The sequence below is a fragment of the Musca autumnalis genome, unplaced genomic scaffold (assembly GCF_047663935.1).
Source record: "Musca autumnalis isolate F117 unplaced genomic scaffold, ASM4766393v1 scaffold_4, whole genome shotgun sequence".
Taxonomy (NCBI): domain Eukaryota; kingdom Metazoa; phylum Arthropoda; class Insecta; order Diptera; family Muscidae; genus Musca; species Musca autumnalis.
This window is the reverse complement of record NW_027411977.1, coordinates 38,363,891-38,387,627: the sequence shown is the minus strand read 5'-3', so window position 1 is coordinate 38,387,627 and position 23,737 is coordinate 38,363,891. Positions and strand designations below refer to the sequence as shown.

At 37.0% G+C, this 23,737-nt stretch overlaps 4 protein-coding genes across 4 annotated transcripts; 3 read left to right on the top strand and 1 right to left on the bottom strand.

Annotated features, from left to right (window-relative positions):
- Positions 1-5,922: 5,922 nt before the first annotated feature.
- On the top strand, positions 5,923-6,342 carry LOC141402695 (uncharacterized). The gene has a single exon (XM_073984480.1). The coding sequence runs from the start codon at positions 5,926-5,928 to the stop codon at positions 6,340-6,342; it is 417 nt and encodes a 138-aa protein (XP_073840581.1). The 5' UTR covers positions 5,923-5,925.
- A 5,082-nt stretch (positions 6,343-11,424) lies between these two features.
- LOC141402630 (uncharacterized) lies at positions 11,425-11,881 on the bottom strand. Its single transcript, XM_073984305.1, has one exon. It carries the CDS (start codon positions 11,848-11,850, stop codon positions 11,425-11,427), a length of 426 nt encoding a protein of 141 aa, XP_073840406.1. The 5' UTR covers positions 11,851-11,881.
- A 1,022-nt stretch (positions 11,882-12,903) lies between these two features.
- On the top strand, positions 12,904-13,329 carry LOC141402753 (uncharacterized). The gene has a single exon (XM_073984672.1). It carries the CDS (start codon positions 12,904-12,906, stop codon positions 13,327-13,329), a length of 426 nt encoding a protein of 141 aa, XP_073840773.1.
- Positions 13,330-22,018: 8,689 nt separating this feature from the next.
- On the top strand, positions 22,019-22,486 carry LOC141402712 (uncharacterized). The gene has a single exon (XM_073984529.1). The coding sequence runs from the start codon at positions 22,061-22,063 to the stop codon at positions 22,484-22,486; it is 426 nt and encodes a 141-aa protein (XP_073840630.1). The 5' UTR covers positions 22,019-22,060.
- The last annotated feature ends 1,251 nt before the right edge of the window (positions 22,487-23,737 follow it).

The window sequence follows — 23,737 nt, the reverse complement described above, 5'->3', positions numbered from 1 at the left end:
TTGAATTGTTGCTGGCTTATCGACGTACACCTTTTGTTTCAAATCTTGGCGGCCAATTGACATCGCCATAACGTGAGATAACACGGCCATTGAATTTGTTGCGCAAAAGAGCAGTTGTTTCATTAGCTGTGTGGCAAGTGGCACCGTCCTGCTGAAACCACATATCGTCCACATCCATATCTTCCAATTCGGGCCATAAAAAGTTCGTTATCATATCACGATAGCGAACACCATTCACAGTAACTGCCTGACCGGCTTCATTTTGGAAAAAATACGGCCCGATGATGCCGCCAGCCCATAAACCGCACCAAACAGTCACTCTTTGTGGGTGCATTGGTTTTTCGACAATCACTCTTGGATTCTCATTCGCCCAAATGCGGCAATTCTGTTTATTGACGAATCCACTGAGGTGAAAATGTGAAAAATGTGAAAATGTGATTTGAACGCCCATTTTCATAATAAGTCTGGATAACTTTAACACGTTGTTGGATTGTGTATCTCTCCATGGTTCAAATTGAGTAAGTCTGAAATAGAGAAATGTCAAATAAAACTCGGAAAAAACTTGGCGTTTAGGTGTGGTTCACATTCAACATCGACCCTTACAATTTAACCACCCTTTAGTTCTATAGGCACCATTTATTGTCCAATCGATGAAAAAACTTACCAGTTTTGTTATGACTAAAAAAAAGTATCCTACAAGAAATTGTGAAAATCGAATTCTTTTTTTAACCACCCTAATAAACTTTTCTACAAGTGGTGTCTTAGGACACGCCGTTCGGACTCGGCGGTAAGCTGTAGGTCCCATATCATTGAGCTAATATGAATCGGGGTGCACTCATTGATTTGAGAGAAGTCTCCCTTGTCCCGCTTGGGTGTTTGTGGAACAATTATTAATAAACAGTGATCCTACCTAGTAGAATTTCAAGGAAGTGGTTCCATGCGAACCAATTTGTTATTTTTATTGGTTTATTTATCGTAATATCTGTTATTGGGGGTTAGTGAAGATGATATGCTTAGGGTTTGAAAATGAACTGCAGCTTTTGAGGGTCAAGCTCTTGTAAAACAAGTGAAAAAGTATTTGTCGGCTTTGTCGACAGAGATATAAACTCAGCCTGTGCGAGTTAAAACCTTCATATATGGACGATATTGAATTGAATACCAGCTACGCAACCAAAATCATTTTCCACAATAATTTTAGATATTGTGGCCATTACATTAGACGTTTTGGACCAGCATGGACTTGTGCACGAAAAAAATAATAACGCTGTAAACCAGGCCGCAAGGAGTAGCATCTGTATACTTTATCAAATGATCTTCGAACAGGTCATGAACTGCAGTTAAATAAAAATATTGAAACTTTTGTGGTGGAGGTACCTAATGGAGAAGACCTATATGGCACATTTTTGGAGTTAAACTACAATTGGACTAAATATTACGAAGGTCACATTTTGAAACGAATGGGCTGATCCGTTCGATAGTTATCCACCCTAGGGGGTTTTTTACACGTTTCGGTCAATTTTCTCAGGAAGTGTGGACTAACCCCTGAAAAAACTTGTACCGTTGTATGGGGGCAGCGAATTCAATTTGCTACAACAAAAAACTAAACCGATTTGTGAGCAGTTCTTAAGCTGGGTACACATGGTCAGTTTTGAATGACAGCTTTGTGGTTGCTTGCTAGTGTGACCGTTCATTTTTGTCATTCATCACGCAACCACAAAACCACGGCTGGACAGTTATCGATAATTGCGAAAAATCGACATTCAAAACTGACAATGTGTACTGCACTTTAAACTGCACTTTTCCGATATTTTGTGTGGGAGGTACCCGAAGAAGTGGGCCGATAAAAAATAAAACATAGTACGAAAGCCGAACGGACATGGCTAAATCAACTACAAATTGTCTGCAACGGATTTCGTCCATGATGAATGAAGATGCTAAAAAATAGCATTCCACATCACTTGCGCTAATGCTTGAATAGCATCTTTGGCAACGAACATTTTGCAGGGTGGTATTTCACTTATAGACCTAACAAAACATAAAACTTCTTGTTCTCGTCATTATCGAGAGAAGTGTGGACTATTATGTATGTCATGAAACACGAAAAATTGCTGTAAACAAGACATCAAGGAGTCTGCCCTGATTTTAAGGTTATATTGGGGGTCGGAGACCCCCAATGTGGTATACCAATTTTCATATCTCGACGAGATAAAGCGATTTTGAGATGTGTGTCCGTCCGTCCGTCTGTCCATTATAAATTGTAAACACGCTCCAGACCCCAATTATGGACCGATCGTCACGAAATTTTGTATGGAGGTCAGGTTCAGATCAGAATAGATCCCTATTCTTATTGGTGATGATCCAATTTTCTAGAAGCTCTGTAGGTCTCAATAATAGTCCGATCAACGCGTAATTTTAAATAAGGTAAGAGTATATCTCAAAGGAGAAGCTTGCAATTTGAGATGGCGATCGGATAATATTTAGAGGGTTAAATGGACCAAAACTTTTGTGTGAAAATTGTGAAAATTTTTAATATACAGCTTATATCTTAATTCCTGGAAATGACATTCCGGACAAGTGAGATATACTTGAAAGTGGAACGCTTGACCTTTCAACTGATGCCAATTATGTTAGTGTGCATGATCAGATAATGCTTGGTTTACATTTACGAAATCCACTCGATTTCAACTCTCAAATCCATAGGTTAAACGTCAAATGAAATCCAGATGAGATTTCATTTGACGTTTGAGCTATGGAATTGACAGTTGAAATCGAGTGGATTTCGTAAATGTAAACTTAGCATAACAGAGTTACAGCCTAATATATTCCGTTATTTGTTTGTAGTGTTATAATAAACTCGCTAGAAGTCGCAATTATACATCAATAGTCACGAAATTTTGCACCGGGTAAGAGTATAGGTCGAAAATGATGCCTACAATTTTGAATGATGATCTGATATTATTTAGCGGGTGAAATGCACCAGTACTTTTGTATGAAAAATATAAAAATTTTATTTTTGGTCGATATTTTAATTCCTTGAGGACATATATATTTCACAATGTAGCCTCTGATGTAAATTGCAATAAAGTGTTTGCTAGATAACGGCCTACTGCCTACTGGGTTCTGTGTAGAGAACCACATTTTTATCCCATGCTACTTACTGTCTTTCCAAAAGTTTATGTAACACCACGAAATATTCGTCCTAGACCCCTTATTTGGTATCCCGAAATTCATATCTCGACGAGATAAAGCGATTTAGCGATGTGTGTCCGTCTATTAAAAATTGTAAACAAGCTTAAGGCCGCAATTATGGACCGATCGTAACAAATTTTTTAAGGAGGTTGGGTTCGGGCCAGAATAGAAATGATTAGTTTTTGCTGATGATCGGGAAATGTTCAGGGGATGAAATGGACCAAAAACAAAATTTTAACCAATTTTGTAGCGGCTCTGTAAGTCAAAATAATAACCCGCAAACTTTTAAACAAGGTTTGAGTTTATGATGAAGAAGAATCGTATAAACCAACGTGAAGATCGGATAATACTTAGCGGGTTGAATGGACTGAAACTTTTGTGTGAAACTGGTAAAAATTTCAATAATGTGGCGGTTAAACAACGGAAGTAGTAGTACTACATAAGTGGGTTTCATTACATTTTAGTTTGTGTGAACTAAATTTTCCTTTCCTGCTACAAAAATGTCTTTGTCATGCTAGATAACTTTTTGGTTTTGGTACATCTCCGATATTTGATAATTAAATTTTCACAATCATTGAAAAGAATTTCCGTGGAGAGCGATTGTCCAGGGTTAGTGGTATAGGGTATCCCACGGTCGGCTCCGTCCGACTAAAGACTTTTCTTACTTGTTTTTTTTTTTTTAATTGATTTTGGCCAAAAAGTTTGTAACGCATAGTAGCTACGATCTAGCTACGCGTTGACCCATGCTTATATATACCAAAATTAATGTCTCGACGAGCTGAGTAGATCTGATTATGCTTGTCCGGCCGTCTGTCTAACTAAACTTTGTAACAAGCTACAGGTCGTAATTTTGATCGGAATGTCACGAAATTTGGACAACAAACTAGTTTGAGAAAAAGTCAGGGTTATATTCTAATGCAAATATCGCCGCTTCTAATAAGAGTCCTATAAAATGCAAAGCCTGATAATGAAAGTGGAAAAATTCGTCTTAACAACAATGCATAGTAGGTTGGCGGGGGTGGACAAACAACGGAGATATCGCAATAGTCGGTGGACTTCCAAAAGCAAAGCATGCCTATGAAAGAAGAAAATCTACCCTTTACAATGACGTAGGTTGGCGTAGGTGGTCAAACGACGGAGATATCGCAATAGTCGGTAATACATCCCATTTTTCCATTTTTTGTAATCACGCTACAGGTCGCAAGTTTGATCGGATAGTCACAACATTTTGGGGTTAGTGGGCGTCCCAAAGAGGAAAATTATTCAGGGGTCGGAAGGTAAAGAACTTATGTAGAGACAAATGCAAAGTTTTATTCCGAGTGGCTGATATCTTATGTATTGCCCTAAAAATGTTTAACAGCGAGAAGCTTATGCACAGTATAGTGATGTAGGGTATTAAATAGTCAGTCCAGACCCGACTATAGCCTTTGCTCCCTTGTTCATATTTTTGTGGGGGAGGTACCCGAAGGTGGGGAACGATATGGTTAATCTTCGAACTTGACCTAAGTTTCGATAAAAGATTACGAGGGGCGAATTTGAACCAAATTGGTTAATACGTTAGAGAGTCATCAAATCCGTAATCAGTTAACGCATACCAAGGATCCTTTCGGAAGTTCCTTACTACAGATCACTGCTTTCAATTCTGGTAACATTGTGCAACAAATTTCAAATACTTGTCATAATAACAAGAAAAACTCGGCGGCTTATAAAAGAAGAACGTATCGTCGTTTTAAAAGGACATCCAATATTGTATATTTTTATGGAAAACTTTAACTGAAAAACTTACCTGAAGGGATCCGTTTAGTTTATTTTTATTTTAGGAGTTAAAAACATCTTTAGAAGTAGACTGTATCAAGTACATATATTCCACAAAAATGTTCGCCATAAAAGTATACTATGGATGAATGAATATATACACAAAAATTCGATACTTAACCTAACCTCAATACTATAAACAGGTAAAAAATAATATGGTTTTTAGCTTTTATATTGTAGTATTTCTGATTCGGTGACAAACTCTCCCAAATATTCAATTTTGTTTAATATACCAAGGGAAAAATATTATACGTCGAATTTCACTAACAGTTACCGAACAATGGCAATCTCTATATACTACAAATGAAGTATGGACATTATAATTTGGGTAACAAAAACGGATATGTTCTTAGAGATCTTTGAATTTCGAATCTGTCACTCATCAACATCACTCAGATTCATCTACATAAAGGAGGTAACATCTCATTGAAGCAAAATATAATCCGGTTGAACTCTTTGATAATCCCTTCTAGGATGTTCATGGGAAATAGTGATTAACGAAAGTAATTATATTCTGCTTAAGCGACAAAAGTTTCGGCATGACACTTATTGATTTGTTATTAATTCACAGCCAGCTAATAAAATAGAACAATTATGAAACCATTGTTGTTTTTTCAACATAAACAGTTCAGTAAACGCTCGAAATTATTTTTCGTTTTTGTTTTGGTCTATGTGCGCACAAAACAAAAGTAACATAAAGTAAAGCATATACATGAGATTGGTACTTAGTGTCATAAAACAAACTGAAGAACACGAGAACTGGTTAAACGCCCTTCCATAATGCACAATTTGGTAGCAGCATTGTTGTATTAACAGAAACAAATTTTAGTATAAAATCAAAATGTTTTCCACAGAAAATCACCAGTTTTAATTTCATTGTCATTGTGAAATCAAGCAATTGCCACCAATACTTCATTCAAAATGTTCAAATTCGTTGCTTTCTTTGCTTTGTTGGCTGTTGCCGCTGCTGCTCCTGGTTTGGTGACCGAAACTCATCATGTTGTCCAGCCTGTGGTAACCAAAACCGCCTATGTTGATCACAGTGCCTCTTCGGCTATTACCCATCAAAGCTTCACCAATTTGGAAAGAAAAGTACCTGTAGTCCACACCGTTGCTGCTGCCCCTGTTGTTAAGACTGTTGCCACCCCAGTTGTTCACACATACGCTGCTGCTCCTGTCGTTACCGCTCCCGTAGTCCATACATACGCTGCTGCTCCTGTTGTCAAGGCTGTTGGTACCCCTGTTGTCCACACCTATGCTGCTGCTCCAGTTGTACACACAGCTCCTTTGGTTAAGACTGTTGTTTCCGCTCCTGTTGCCTATACTGCTTTCCACTAAAAGGACTAAAGTTATGTTTTGTGTTATGTATTGATTTAAATAAATTTAAAACATTTAGTTGAAAATATTATCTTATTTTTAGAGTTGGGTAATCTAGTTCCTAGTTCTATCAGTGTACTAGTTCCAAAACGTATAAGTAACGTAATAAAATATAACATGTTATATTACGCATAAGCAGTTTGTTGATACAAATCATGTGGGCCATTGGAACTGCGTAGTGAAGTGCCATATAGCAAATTTGGAACAACTCTATTTTTTTTTTTTTTTTGAAGGCTATTCAGATGTTTGTTTCAAGATTTTTAGAGTATAGGCTGCAGAGGATATATGTGTACACTTTGACGCGATCTGAAATGATCCTTATTGAACTAATGGTTTTAGATCCCACATATGTTACGATCTCTGTCAGCGTGGTTAACATGATAGATCTCTCAGTGAATAATCGATAATTGCATTAGAATTTGTTTAAAGAAAATTGCAAGAAGGTCAGTCGGAATAGGACAAATGCTACGAGTACCTCCCTCACAAAGAGATTTTTTGAGATTTTCACCAAAATTAGTTCTTATACTTAAACTAGGTTTGAAATCGAATCGGCTGATCCGTTCGCGAGTTTTCGTGCGTTCCAGGTATGGCACATGGCTTATAGCGTCATAATAGGAGCAGTGAATACAAGTTGTTGCAAACAAAATAAAAGGGTTTCGGGTGCAGGTCCTAAACTTTTCCGAAATTTTGTGGAGGCTACCAAAGGTGCTGATATATATAGTCCATATTCGAACCTGATCTATGTCTGGTAGAAATTCACCGTCAATACGTCCTTCGAGAATTATCGTGTGCACAACCTTAGCGAAAAGGGTTGAATGTATGGAGAGGATGCGCCAGAAGGAGTGGAACGATATGAGCCATCTTCGAGCTTAAACTAAGTTTGGACAAAATATTACGACTGTCAAATATTGGACCACATCGGGTTATCCGATCCAGAGTTATGGTGCACTCTAACCTGCCAGACCGACAGACTGACGGACGGACGGACGGATATGCCTACATTGACTCCAAATTGCCTGAAACGTATTTCGTCCAAACATACTGGAGGTCTAAAACCATTATTTCGAGGAGGCACATATTGCCCGTATGAAGGTGTATATACCCTTGTTAGTCAAAAGACTGAGGAATAAAAATCAAAACGATTAAAGAGCAGCTGCACTTTTCCGAATATTTGTGAGGAATGGACCAATATAGTCCATATTCGAACCTAATCTTTGTCTGGTAAAAGTATTACGATGAGAAAAGTATGGATCAAATCAGTTACTCCCTTCGATAGTAATATTGCTCTTCATTTTTGAGAAAAAAAAATCAACTATTGTGGGGGAGATATCCTAGAGAGGGGACCGATATGGCCCATCTTCGAACTTGACCTAAGTTTGGACCGAAATGGTTGATACAGTGGAGAGTTATCGTGCCCTGCAGCCAGTCAGGCATACATACGGACGGACTTTTCTAAATCGACACGAAATTGTCTAAAACGGATTTCATCCAAACATTTTTAAGGTTTATTATTTCGATGAGACACATGTTGGTGGTCTTTAGTCTAAACGCTGAGGGTATAAAAACTCCAAATAAAACAGTCCGACAATTTTCAAAAAAAAATCGTTATACATGAACCTGACTATATGCGTCTGAAACTATAGGTAAAATAGAGCAAAATGGTATTTAAGATTTTTTCTTTTTATTTTCATGTTGACCTTTTAAAGGACACTAAAATTTCAAAGAACAACATTTTTAAAAAAAAAAATATTATAAATACTTGTACTCATCGCACGATGCTCGTGTTGGTGTCATATTAAAGAGAAGAATATTGGCTTTATGTAATAATTATAAATTATTGCATTCAAGGATATAAACATCCTGCAACTTTTTATACCCTACACCACTATGTGGGGAGGGTATTATATGTTGGTTTTGGCCAAAAAGTTTGTAACGCATCGAAATAATGGTCGTAGACCCATACTTATATATACCAAAATGAATGTCTCGACGAGCTGAGTCGATCTGGCTATGTGTGTCCGTCTGTCCGTCTGTCCATCTAAACCTTGTAATCACGCTACAGGTCGTAATTTTGATCGGATCGTCACGAAAGTTTGGATTTTGATGGGGGTCCCGGAGAGGAAGAAGCATATTGATTTTGGTGATGGTCGGATAATATTTAGGGGTCGGTAAGGGCAAAAAACTTAGGTGGATAAAAAGACAAAGTTTTTTTCCAAAGCGAATATCTCAGCTTCTATATGGGGTATACCTGACAATGAAATTAGAAAATATGACCTTTCTAATGATGTAAAGTTGGTTCTCGTAGGTGATCAAACAACGAGGATATCACAATACTAGCAAATAAAACCCCAATTTTCATTTTTGCGATTTTAATTATATTGACGAATATCACAGCTTTGGTTGGAAACTTTTCAAAAGCTAGCCTGACTATGAAAGTAGAAGATCCCGCCTTTACAATTATGTAAACTAGGTCGGCGTAGGTAACCAAATAACGGAGATATTCCAATAGTCGGTAATACATCCCATTTATCCAATTTTTTGGAAATCACGCTACAGGTCTTAATTTTTATCGAATCGTCACGAAATTTTGAGGGTTAATGGGTCTCACAGAGAAAGAAGGCTATTGATTTTGGTGATGGTCGGATAATATTTAGGGGCCGGAATGGGCAAAAAACTTATTTAGAGAAAAGTCAACATTTTCTTTTAAAGCCAATATCTCTGTTTCTTTAAGAGGTATATCAAAAGCAAAACCTGGCAAGGAAAGTAGAAAATATCATCTTTACAACGATGTAAAGCAAGTTGTCGTAGGTGGTAAAATAGCAGAGATATGGCAATAGCCGATAATGTATCCCATTTTCCGATTTTTTTGTAATCACGCTACAGGTCGCAATTTTGATCGGATCGTCACCAAATTTTGGGGGTTAATGGGGGTCCCACAGAGGAAGAAGCCTACTGATTTTAATGATAAAAACAAAAAACATTGTTCCACAACATACCATACGGGACAAGGGAGACTTCTCTCATATCAATGAGTGCACCCCGATTCATATTTAGCTCAATGATATGGGACCTACTGTTTATCGCCGAGTCCGAACGGCGTGTCTTAAGACACCACTTATGGAGAAGTTTTTCAAGGCTGAAATACTCAGGAAATGTCGCCAACATTACTGAGGGGTATTTTGCCACCGTTGAAAAATGTTTGATGTTGCCTGGCCGGGGAATCGAACCCCCAACCTTCTGCGTGCAAGGCGGGCGTGCATACCATTGCACCACGGTGGATATTCCAATAGTCGGTAATACATCCCATTTATCCAATTTTTTGGAAATCACGCTACAGGTCTTAATTTTTATCGAATCGTCACGAAATTTTAAGGGTTAATGGGGTCTCACAGAGAAAGAAGGCTATTGATTTTAATGATGGTCGGATAATATTCAGGGGTCGGAATGGGCAAAAACTTATTTGGAGAATGGTCAACGTTTTATTTCAAAGCCAATATCTCTGTTTCTTTAAGAGGTGTATCAAAAGCAGAACCTGGCGAGGAAAGTAGAAAATATCACCTTTACAATGGTGTAAAGTAGGTTGTCGTAGCTGCTCAAACAACAGAGATATCGCAATAGTCGGTAATGCATCCCATTTTCCGATTTTTTGTAATCACGCTACAGGTCGCAATTTTGATCGGATCGTCACGAAGTTTTTGGAATTTTATGCGGGTCCCACAGAGGAAGAAGCCTATTTATTTTGGTGATGGTCGGATAATATTCAGGAGTAGGAATAAGCGAAAAGCTTATGTGGAGAAAAGTCAAAGTTTTTTTCTTATGCGAATATTTCCGCTTCTGGTAGGAGTATTCCAAAAGGAAATCCCGCCAATGGAAGAAGAAAATATGTCCTTTATATTGACGCAAAGTATGTTGGCGTAAGTGGGAAAACAACCGAGATATCGCAAAATATATTATAAAATATAATATATCCAATTTTTCCATTTTTTGTAATCATGCTACAGGTTGGAATTTTGATCGGATAGTCGAGAATTTTTGGGGGTTGATGGGGGCCCCACAGAGGAAGATGCCTATTGATTTTAGTGATAGTCGGATAATATTTAGGGATCGGAATGGGGAAAAACTCATGTGGAGTCAAATTCAAAATTTTATTCTTTGTGAATATATCGATTTCTAGTAGGGTTATTTCAACGGCAAAACCTGTCAATGGAAGAAGAAAATATTACCTATACATTGGTGTAAAGTAGGTTGGCGACGGTGGTCAAACAAGGGATATGCCACAATTCTTCCATTCTACAGTTCGAAATTTTGATCGGATGGTCACAAAATTTTGGTTGCTTATGGGGAGAAAGAGGCATATTTTTTTTGATTAAAAACCAAAATATGTTTGGTGGTAGTCGGATTATGTTCCCTAAAAAAAAGTTTGCCAGTGAAAAGCTTATGCACAGGGGTAGTGGTGTAGGGTATCACATTGTCGGCCCCGTCCCGATTATAGCCTTTGCTCACTTGTTTTAAATATATGTTAATATCCTCTACGTAGTGCAACACTTTCCGAAATGTTAATATCCTAGCTGTGTGAGGCCTTATTGTTAAAAGGGACCATTTTGTTAGGCTTATACCTTCTAAACAGCTAAGAATTTTAATTTGCTTTCGGATGCAAAGTTGTAGCTCTTGTCTTAAAGAATAAATTCTGAGCACATAAAATCCACCAAACCTCATCTTCAGGTCAAAATCGTCAAGGTCAAATTTCCTTTACATTTTTTCTAGGGTCAATTACAAAGACCAACAAGATGAGAAAACAAAAAATCTTAAATGCAATTTTACTCCATTGTGCCTATAGTTGTGGACGTATATAGTTCGGTGGACGTATATAGTATGTGTAATTTTGGGTGCCGGACGGTGTAATATTTGACATTCCCAGTGTTCTTATGTGGTTATATACATATATATAGTACAATAAATAACACAATTTTTGAAATTAAAGTTTTTCGATTTATTTAAACCATTAGATAACAATAAAAATCCTCCGGATCGCAAAAATCCTTTTTAATGGAATGCAGTGTAGGCAACAGGGGCGGAAACAACAGTTTTAACCAAAGGAGCGGTGTGTACAACTGGAGCAGCAGCATAGGTGTGGACAACAGGGGTAGCAACAGTCTTGACTACGGATGCAGCAGCATAAGTACGGACTACTGGAGTGGCAACAGTTTTAACAACAGGAGCAGCAGCGTAGGTGTGAACAACTGGGGTGGCAACAGTCTTGACAACAGGGGCAGCAGCAACAGTATGGACTACAGGTACTTTTCTTTCCAAATTGGTGAAACTTTGATGAGTAATTGCTGAGGAGGCACTGTGATCAACATAGGCAGTCTTTGTGACTACAGGTTGGACAACATGATGAGTTTCGGTCACCAAACCAGGAGCAGCAGCGGCAACAGTCAACAAAGCAAAGAAAGCAACAAATTTGAACATTTTGAATGGAGTTTGTGGGGTAGCTGCTTGATTTCACAATGAGAATGAAATTAAAACTGGTGATTTGCATGGAAATCGTTTTGATTTTATAGCGAAATAAAGTTCAACTGATATAATTACGATGGATTTTATGCTGCTACCAAGTTGAACATTATGGAAGGGCATTTAACCGGTTTCCTATTGTTTTCCAGTTTGTTTGCTAAGTACCAACCTCATGTACATTATTTTTTGCTTTTCTTCTATTATGTGGGCATAGACCAAAACAAAAACGAAAATAAGCAAAAATAAAATAAACAAAAATTAAAATAAACAAAATAATCAATTAACAACAAAAATGCTCATAGCCCTCTGGTGTGTTTTAATTTATAATACCATTGATGTGCATCTTTCAATGAAAGCGTGGAATTTCCCCGAATGACAAAAATTGGTACCTAGCGTTAGAAAGACATCAAAGCCTTATGTTAGCAGAGAAAACCCCCTAAAAATGGTCATGGTTCATTCATGATTTATATTAATTACTTGTTATTTTGTTGTTCCCAATCGAGCGATGCCATTTATTTCTCTGTGAGTCCAATGTCTGTACAGACCTATATTCCTACAGTGCGTGAGATCAACCAATGTTCAGAAGTTCCGCTAATGAACATAATGATTTTGTATTGATTAAATATCTCACCGAAATACCGAAGATAAATTAATTCATGACAAAAGTTATAATACATTTTTTTGTTAATTGTTTCATTTCAAAATACACAGGTCTAAAAACGCTCGCAATTTATTTTCATTCTTGGTTTGGTCTATGTAATACGTATTGTGGGCACAGTACAATATAAACAAGAGATAATGTACATGATGTTTGTACTTAATAGACAAAATAAAGATCGAGAAAACCAGTTAAATGCCCTTCCATAAAGTTCACTTAGCAGCAGTCGTTTTTAGTAGTTTTAGCTGAACCTAATTTATGTATAAAATCATAGTGTTTTCCATAGCAAATAATCAGTTTCAATTTCATTCTCATTGTGAAATCAAGCAATTACCCCCAAAACTCCATTCAAAATGTTCAAATTTGTTGCTTTCTTTGCTTTGTTGGCTGTTGCCGCTGCTGCTCCTGGTTTGGTGACCGAAACTCATCATGTTGTGCAACCTGTGGTTACCAAGACCGCTTATGTTGATCACAGTGCCTCCTCTGCTATTACTCATCAAAGTTTCACCAATTTGGAAAGAAAAATACCTGTAGTCCACACCGTTGCTGCTGCCCCTGTCGTCAAGACCGTTGCCACTCCCATTGTTCACACCTATGCTGCTGCTCCTGTTGTCAAAACTGTTGCTGCTCCCGTAGTCCACACTTATGCTGCTGCTCCCGTTGTCAAGACTGTTGGTACCCCTGTTGTCCACACCTACGCTGCTGCTCCAGTTGTACACACCGCTCCTTTGGTTAAGACTGTTGTTTCCGCTCCTGTTGCATACACCGCATTCCACTAAACGGATTAAAGTGATGTTTACTGTTATCTATTGAATTAAATAAATTAAAACTCTAAATTAAAACATTAATTACGTTTTTGACACATGGAAAAAATCTTTTAAATATGTTCGGTAGATTTCTTTTAAAAAATCATGAAAAATGTTTTTTGATGCTCTATAAGTGGCCATAACCTCTGAATTGTACTTATGGACATGAAGTAGTGGCCTCAAATATTGTGACTTTTCGGGAACATATCTCGCTATAGAAAACCTTCTGGCCTAGACAAAAAGTGTCGCCAGGCGTCATTAAAATTTTTTTAGAAAGTTGGGTTGTTTACAGAGTCTTGATTGAGACTCCTTCAAAACATGAACGCTTTTACAGCATCTTCTGGCTACGAAAATCGTTGTTCATGCCTTTTTCTTGATGCGCTGGAATCAAATGAAGTCATTGGATTCCCAGCCAGGGCCGTACGGTGCATGATCCATCAATTCCACGTTTTGTCCGGTCGAACAGGCGCTGGTTTGAATCAATGTGTGAGAGCTTACATTGTCATTATGCGGAACGATTCGTCTTCTCTTGTTCGTTTTTCGAATTCCTCAGGGTCCTTCAGACAAACAAATTGTAGTGTAACACTCAAAATTAACCATCCTACATTTCTCAATCCGTATAGGCGCAAAACGGTCCGTTTTTCCGAAGAAACAGGCGACCGTTTGCTTCAAAGGTCTTTTTCCATGGCTCGCTTTCGAAGACCCAAGCGGTCGATTTCTGTTTTGTTTCGGGCTCCTAAGCATTGATCCAAAATTCGTCATTTGTGACGATCTTATAAATCTCGACGAGCTGAGTCGATCTAGCTATGTGTGTCCGTCCGTCTGTCCATCTAAACCTTGTAATCACGATAAAGGTCGCAATTTTAATCCGATCGCCACCAAATTTTGGGTGTTGCTCAAGGTCCCGGAGGGGAAGAAGTGTATTGATTTTGGTAATGGTGATGAGAAAAAGACAGCTCCTTTAAAGGGTATACCAAAAGAAATACCGGACAATGAAAGTAGAAAATACCACCCGTGTAACGATGTAAAGCAGGTTGTCAAACAACGAAGATATCGCAATAGTCGCAAATAAAACCCAATTTTTATTTTTTGATTTTAATTATAATGACGTCTGACGAATAGTTAAGGACTTTCTAGAAGCAAAGCCAGACTATGAAAGTAGAAAATCCCATCTTAACAATTATGCAAGGTAGTTTGGCGTAGGTGGCCAAATAACGGAGATATCGCAATACGCGGTAATTTTTCCATTTTATTGAAATCAACGGAGTTATCGCAATAGTCGCTAATCCAACCAAACCAACGATTTCATCCTAACTATGGAAGTAGAAAAACCCACCTTTACAATAATGCGAAGTAGGTTCGCGTAGGTGAACAAGCAACGGAGATATCGCAACCAGGGCTGCCAGATTATTTTTATGGAAAATCGTCAAAATGACGATTTTTATTTTAGAAATCGTCAAATCTATTTTATAAAATCGTCAAAAAAATCGTCAAAAATTAAAATACGCACTTTTAGATATATTTTAATATATTTCTAATTAAAAGAAACATAAAATGGATATTCAAGTTATTAAACATGTTTTTACTTCAATCAGTAAAATGAAGCAATTTATTTTATAAATAAGAATGTGAATAAACATTTCGTCATTAAGTTATTTATTTTTTAAATAAATATGTGAGTCTATCATTTTTATTATGTTTTGTTAAGTTTTAAATCATCTTTGGTATAAAGTATACCCTCCATTAAATCTTTATGAAGAGAATTTTGATATTTTATTTTATTAAGATTTACTTGGCTGAGAACACATTCAACATTTGCTGACGTATGAGGTAATAACTATCATTACTTTCCAGCAAAAATAGCCCTTACCAACCCTTTATTTTAACAAGGGCATGTGGCGCCAAATAAGTATTTATTATTTGACCATTGAAATAAGCAGCTAAAAAGTAGTCGCTTAAAGTTTTGACTACTTATTTTAGTGGTCAAAAATAACAACTAATTTCGTGCGACATGCCCTTCTTAAAATAAGGGGTTAGTAAGTGGTTTTCTAAGGTGTATTTTTGGTGGCCTTCTTTACAAATTTTGTTCTTAAAGGTAATGCATATGAGACATCAGCACATTTCAAACCGAATATTGCATTCCAAAAGCCAAATAAATCCGTTTCATTATTTTCAAACATTTCCGTAATATCCAAACATTTTAGTTCACGAAATTTTGAATCCATTTTTTGTTTTTCCTCCATGTTTACGAATTGTGAAAATCCTTTAAAGATTTCGAAAAACTAATAAAATTGCTTCACAATCAAATTTATTTTAATTTTAAAACTTTCAGTTCTGTTCCAGAACTTGCAAGAGTCTACTATTATCGAAATTTTGATAAATTTTCCTTCATAAATTTTCCAACAAATTCAAAAATAATAGATTTTGCAGGCTCTGAATCCTAGCAATTGTATATTTTGCTTGTTTCACTTGAATCCTGTTTTATTGTTTGTTTACAATTCCTTTGTGTATACACATAAATAAATTTAAATATTTAAATAAATATTTGGCTTTCGAAAAATGGTTAGGTTATAGTGATTTAAGTGTGACAAAAACGTATTAAAAACAGGAAAATGCTTTTCCTGGTGCTCTAGGCTGCGTAGAAGTTACCAAACTGCGTAATTATTTACCATTGTCAAGGATAGTTAGCTTTACAAAATGGGAAAAACCAATGAAATCCGTTGAAAAATGCGTGAGTTATACCATCTTTAGTGTTTTAACTTTTTGGTTTTTCCTTTATAAAAGTTGGCACCTTTGGGCGTATGATTGTAATTTGAATTTGTCTACTTAATAACTACGCACAAGGTACCAACTTTCATAGAGGAGAACCCAAAAAGTTAAAACACAAGAAATGCCATAACTCACGCATTTTTCAACCTATTTTATTGGTTTTTCCCCATTTTGTAAAGCTAACTAAATTTCCTTCTTGATAAAAGTAAATTATTACGCAGTTTTTTAATGCGTTTTTGTCACACTTAAATCACTATAACTTTACCATTTGTTACCCGTTTTTTAGAAATTATGGATTGTTCGAAAGACATGATTCTAACGCCCCGTTTTTCACAACATTTTTCGTTATAAAATCAAAAAACGAAGTGACCCAAAGAAACCAAAGGCATTTTCGTCTTCCATGAACTCACACAATACCGAATTTATGCATCAGAACCACTGCAAAAAAATTGTGTCCACTTTTGTAGCTCAGTGTTATTGTCTACGAATTAATTATTAAAATCAACTAAGAATATTTGAGCAGTTTTTAGAAAATCGTGTTTAACAAAATTAATTATGTAATTAGCAATTAAGTAATTAGCAAAATAACAAAAAATCGTCATTTTTTGGGCAAAAATCGTCAAATCGCCATTTATCAATTTTTGATTAAAAAATCGTCAAAATGACGATAAATCGTCAAATCTGGCAGCCATGATCGCAACAGTCGGTATTGCATCCCATTTTACTATTTTTTTCGTAATCACGCTACTGGTCGCAATTTTGGTCGGATCGTCACGAAATTTTGGTGGTTAATAGGGGGTCCCGAAGGAGAAGAATACTACTGATATTGGTGATGCCCGGATAATACTCGGGGTAGCTAATGGGGGTGCCAGAGAGGAAGACGCATATTAGGTTTGATGAAGATCGGACAATGTACCGTAAAAAATGTTTACCAGTAAAAAGCTTATACACAGGGGTAGTGTTGTAGGGTATCACATAGTCGGCCCGCCCCCACTGTAGCATTTGCATCAATATAAAGGAGATCTTTGCTTCTTCCATTGGCGGGATTTAATTTTGAGATACTCCTACCAGAAGCGAAGAAATTTCACCAAACTTAATAGGCTTCTTCCCCTGTGGGACCCACATCAACTTCAAAAAAATTAGTAACGATCCGATCAAAATTGCGACCTGTAGCGTGAAAACAAAAAAATCGTAAAATGGGATGCATTACCGACTACTGCGATATCTCTGTTGTTTAACCACCTACGACAACCTACTTTACATCGTTGTAAAGGTGATATTTTCTATTTTCTTGCCAGGTTTTGCTTTTGATATACCTCTTAAAGAAACAGAGCTATTGGCTTTGAAATAAAACGTTGATCTTTTCTCCAAACAAGTATTTGCCCTTTCCGACCCCTGAATATTATCCGACCATCATCAAAATCAGTAAGCTTCTTCCTCTGTGGGACCCCCATTAACTCCCAAAAAATTCGTGACGATCCGATCAAAATTGCGACCGGTAGCGGGATTTCGAAAAAAAAAATTAAAAATGGGATGTATCATATGCCATATCTACGTTATTTGGCCACCTACGCCGACCTACTTTGCATCATTGTAAAGGTGGGATATTCTACTTTTAAAGCTTTGGTATTGGAAGGTCCCCAACGAAAGCTGTGATATTCGTCATTATAATTAAAATCGCAAAAATGAAAAGTTGGGTTGTATTAGCGACTATTGCGATATCTTCGTTGTTTGACCACCTACGACAACCTACTATACATCTTTGTAAAGGTGATATTTTCTGCTTTCATTATACCCCTTATATATGCGTAGATATTCGCTTTGAAACAAAACATTGACTTTTTTTCCAAATAAATTTTTTGGCCTTTCCGACCCCTGAATTATATCTGACCATCACCAAAATCAATAGGCTTCTTCCCCTCCAGGACCCTCTTCACCACCCAAAATTTGGTGACGATCCGAAAATTCCAACCTGTAGCGTGATTACAAGGTTTAGATGGACGGACGGACAGACACACATAGCCAGATCGACTCAGCTCGTCGAGACATTCATTTTGGTATATGGGTATGGCTCTACGACCATTATTTCGATGCGTTACAAACTTTTTGGCCAAAACCAACCTATATTACCCTCGCCAAATAGTGGTGTAGGGTATAACAAGTAAAAAAGTGTCAGTCGGCTTTGACGACAGATATATACCCTCAACCAATGTGAAGTGAAACTTTCACCTTCGGACAGATCGAATTTATTTAAAGTCTCTTCAGAATTTTGTTGCCTTTTTGTACATTTGAACTTGCCGACAAAAATGTGGATTAGGAATTAAGTGCACTAAGACACAAATGTTAAACCTTTGTGGGGAGGTACCTTTAGGGTGGAGCGATATGGTTCAGTTTAGAAATTAAACTAAATTTTGACAAAATATTAGGAGATCCAAAGTTTGGACCAAATTGGTTGCCACATTCAAGTGATATCGTCCTAACATTTTAATGACATTTTTTTAAATATTGGGGAGAAGTACCGGAAGTTGTGGACCGGCACTGCCCCATGAACCTAAGTTAATATAACGAAGACCAAATGTTGGACCAAATCGGTTGAACAGTTCGAGAGTTATCGTTCTCTCCGACATCCACATATGGTGACATAGGGATTTTTGACACCTTTCTGGCTGTTTTCCTAAGAAATATGGACTTGCCCCTGAAAAAACTTTGACCGTCGTAATGGAGGTAGCGAATTCAAATCACTTCAACAAAAATCAAAGTGGTTCGAGAGCAGGTCATAAAGTGAACTTATCCGAAGGAGTAGAGAAATATAGTATATATTCAACCCTGATCTATATCTGGTAGATATATTAAGAGTTATCGTGGGCACAAATTTTCCGAATATTTTTGAACTTTTGTGAGGGATGTACCTGATGGAGTGGACCGGTATGGTTTATCTTCGAACTTAAACTCTGTTTAGACAAGATGTTACGGCCAAATTTTCGACCGAATTGGCAGATCTGTTCGAGATTTATTTTGCGCTCCAACCACTATACACGGTGTCATAGGCTTTTTTCTCAGGAAGTATGGACTTGACCTTGATGAAACTTCTACCGTCTTATGGGGGAAAGTGAATAAAAGTTGCTACAACAAAACAAAGCGATTCGAGACAGGGTCCTAAGCTTAACTTTTTAACTTGTGGAAGGTACCCGAAGGAGTGGATCGATTGAGTCCATATTGGAACCTTATCTAAAACTGGTATAAACTTCACGTTGTACAAAGTATGGGCCAAATTGTTAACTCCCTTCAAGAGTTATCGTGCGCACATTTTCGAACTTTTGTGGGGAAGGTACCGGAAGGAGTGGACCGATATAACCCATCTTCGAACTTCAACTAAATTTGGACAAAATATTACGAAGCCAAGTTTTGGACCGGTTGATCCATTCGAGAGTTGTCGTGCGCTCCAGCCAGACAGACGGACGGGCATGGCTAAATCAACTCCAAATTGTCTGAAACACATTTCGGCAAAACATACTTAGGGTCTAAAAGAATTACAGCCAGTTTCTGTATGTCGAAAGAAGAATGTGTGCGAATGAAACACGCCCGAACTTTAGTTTTCGAAATAATTTTACCTTTGCTTTTGCTTCAAAACAAAAAACAAATTTGAAAAACACACAAGAGTTTGGACTTGTTTCTTTCGCACACATTCTTCTTTCGACATACAGAAACAGGCTGTTACTTCGATGAGGCACATTATGCCCTATGAAAGTGTATATACCCTCGTTAGCTTAAATGCTGAGGGTATAATGAAGGGGATATACAAATCATAAAAACTGCTTGCTGTAAAAATTATAAGCAATTCATGAGGAGGTTTGAAAATGGATGTAAGCCAACATTTTAGAATGCTTCGAGAGTCTTAAAAAGCCATTTTCATGAATTTTATCCAAGAAAACTACGAAATGTTTTTTAGATTTTCTTCATCTGAAAGAACATACAAAATCTGCTTTCTGAATTTTAATTTGAAAAAATACCAAATGTCCGTATACGAAAACCTCTTTTTATAAAAGCGTTTTGCGGTGCCAGCTCGAAATCTAAACCGATCGCCATATATTCTTGTGGACTTATCAAGAACATCAAAATCTAGTCCTTCATCGATCGATTTTGTAAAAAATATTAGAATTTACAGAAATGGTGAACAGAAAAATCAAAATATTAATGTTTGGCTTAAAAACTGACGTTTTTGTCATAAAATGGGCCAACAAAATATCGATTGATAAATTTTTAGATTCTGATGTCCTTTCTAGATTTTTATAGAAACATCTAATAATAAATATTTTTCCCCATTATTACAAGTCTTCTTTTGTTATATTTTTGATTTACCGATCAGATTTAGAGCGTTCCGCTTAACATAAAGTTAAAAGTGATGATTAAATTTCAAGGAGGAGCTTCTTGGCATTAACTTTCAATGTAAAAATTTATTGTTAATGCCTCCAAATTGGTTTATTTTGCGTTTTCAAATCCATCAGATAGTAAAAGAACATATATAATAATGACCCTTTATCTAATTGTATGTAAAATCTCTTCAATTATAATTCGAATATCATAGAACTTTATTCTCAACATGCGTTTTGTAATCAAAATAGAGATGAAAAGATTTGACTTCAAAGGATAATAGATATCCTGTGAATCGCCCTTTAACTTAGTGTAATATAAATTGTTTTCTTATATTTTGGTTTTAAAATAAATAATGAGTTTTTGAAAAAAGTTGGTGTCCCGATTTTAATGTTATATTTCAATGATGTCGAAAAAATTGACCGGAGATGAGTTTTTTTTTCGACTCAGCCAGCAAAATTGTTCGACTCCGACTCGTAGACTCCGACTCCGAAACTGAAAAAACCTATGTTGGGTTATGACGAACATTTCAAAAAATTATCCTAATCGGTTCAGCCGTTCTTAACTGATGCTCTTACCAACGAACGCCTTTTGATTTTTATTTATATTTATTTATTTTTTTTTTTTTTTTGTAGATAACAAAATGTCGAGAAAACAAAGCTGAAGAAAAGCTGGGAGGAAATCCAAGAAGACGAAAATGTCTATGGAACATAGACGTTCTTACAACGCGAACTTCACTTCTTTTTTGTTTTTATCTTTGTCAAAGTTATACTTAAAGCATTGAATCCAGTGCTTCGGAAAAATGATCCCTATTTTGTTCTGGGTCCTAAATTCATAGGTCAATAAAATTTAAATAAATCAGTATTGTGAATTTATTTCTGTTTAAAAACAAAACCGTGTTAGCCATTTTAAAGCTATTGCAAATATGAAACCTTCAAAAAAATAAATTTAAATTTGACAAGTTTCTCAAAATATTTTAATAATTTGCTAATTATATCAAGACATAGAGAGCAGATTGTTCTTACACAATAACAAACGTTTATATCAACAAACAATGTACATAAAACCACTGTCATTGAAAATTGAGTCCCCCGCAATAAAATCTGGTTTCTTCAGCTAATATTCTTAATTCTATTTTTGTTAGTGTGACAAAAGTTCCGGCAAAGTGTTTATTGATTCTGTATTGATTCTATGAGCTGTCAAAAACAAAACAATTCTAGTGTTTTCGATATTTGTTGTTACTTTTAATTCTCATCATAGGTCAGTAAACGCTAGAAGTTGATTTTCTTTTTTATTTTTTTTTCTGTGATTGTATGTACAAGACTTTGCCCGTATGGTTAATACCTGCTACAATTACTGTAAGAAAAATAAAGTACATGAGACTGGTGTACTTATGTCAAAAACATGGAAACCGGTTAACTGCCCTTCAAGTAACATTTTTATTTGGTTTATGTACCAAACATTAAATTTTGCTATAAAATCAAAATGTTTTCCATAGCAAATCATCAGTTTCAATTTCATTATCATTGTGAAATCAAGCAGCTACCTCAAAACTCAATTCAAAATGTTCAAATTCGTAGCTTTCTTTGCTTTGTTGGCTATTGCAGCTGCTGCTCCTGGTTTGGTGACCGAAACTCATCATGTTGTCCAACCTGTGGTTACCAAGACCGCCTATGTTGATCATAGTGCCTCCTCAGCTATTACCCATCAAAGCTTCACCAATTTGGAAAGAAAAGTACCTGTAGTCCACACCGTTGCTGCCGCCCCTGTTGTTAAGACTGTTGCCACCCCAGTTGTTCACACCTATGCTGCTGCTCCTGTTCTCAAAACTGTTGCCACTCCTGTGGTCCATACCTATGCTGCTGCTCCCGTAGTCAAGACTGTTGCTACCCCTGTTGTCCACACCTACGCTGCTGCACCAGTTGTACACACCGCTCCTTTGGTAAAGACTGTTGTTTCCGCCCCTGTTGCCTACACCGCTTTCCATTAAAACGATTATAGTGATGTTTACTGTTATCTATTGATTTAAATAAATTTAAAACTTTTGCTTGAACAAAAAAAAATTTTTTTTGAATTATTCAGAAGGTTATATTACTATTAAGGCAAGTATATATTTTACCGGTTTCGTGATTTCAGCTTTTAAGGTAATGAGGGTATACACACTTTGATACAAACAAAAATGTGCCTCATCGAAATAAAAATTTTAGACCCCAAGTATGTTTGAAGGAAATTAGTTTCAGACAATTCTAGCGTGACCGCTACTTTTTGGTTCTACCTAACATAACTACTACCCACCCACCATTACTGAAGAAGAGACAAAAGAGACAAAAACACTATACACATTAGACATATCACTTGTATAACATATTCCTGATTTGTACTAACTCATTAAAAGGAATGTTGATTCAGTGTATTTCCTGTGGACTCGCCTTACAAATAATTCTCATTCACTCCGTAAACACAGAGGGATAAGGTGTTGAGTTTCGTCGCTGAATTTGTCGAGTGGTGGCGGTAAATGAGGTACAAGGTAAGAAGCATGGCATTGACCGCAGCCACTTGAATCTAACAACAGCCGTCGGTCTTGCGTTTCGTTCGCTCCTTGCGATTTGTTCGCTCCTGACGATTCGTCCGGTCCTTGCGAATCGTTCGCTCCTGTCAATTCGTTTGCTCCTCGAGATTCGTTCGCTCCTTGCGATTTGTTTTCTCCTCGCGATTCGTACGATCTATGCGATTCGTTCCCTCCCTTACCTAATCATTGCCGATTCTTCTATTGACTGAGTAGCACAACCGATGGACACACGAGTATCACCGTTCATCCGAACGTCACCCATCCGAAAACCGATCGTTCTGCCGAGCCGAGTATTGCCAAGCGAAGTATCGTCAATCCGAATCCATGCGAGGACTACCGACGACTGCCAAGGAGACAACAGCATCCGATTACCACCGAGCCGAGCAACACACCCGACGTTTGCCAACGAGCCGACGGCATCCGATTACCTAGAGCCGAGCAACACACCCGACGACAGTCGAGCTGACAGCCACCTGAATAGCACTAATCCGAGCCCCACACCCGATTACCACCGAGCCGACATCAACAATACTATTGCTATCGAACCGTCTCATCAACCCGATCACCATCGATCCAACATACACTAGAACTCCACCTAATTAAAAACACATTTAATCCTACAATTAACCGTTTTTCTTACCAAAGGTTTGTGGGTCCTTAAGTTGCGCTAAC

Coding starts and splice junctions, on each gene's coding strand:
- LOC141402630 (XM_073984305.1), bottom strand. CDS start 11,850: ATGTTCAAATTTGTTGCTTTCTTTGCTTTGTTGACTGTTGCCGCTGCT.
- LOC141402712 (XM_073984529.1), top strand. CDS start 22,061: ATGTTCAAATTCGTAGCTTTCTTTGCTTTGTTGGCTATTGCAGCTGCT.
- LOC141402753 (XM_073984672.1), top strand. CDS start 12,904: ATGTTCAAATTTGTTGCTTTCTTTGCTTTGTTGGCTGTTGCCGCTGCT.
- LOC141402695 (XM_073984480.1), top strand. CDS start 5,926: ATGTTCAAATTCGTTGCTTTCTTTGCTTTGTTGGCTGTTGCCGCTGCT.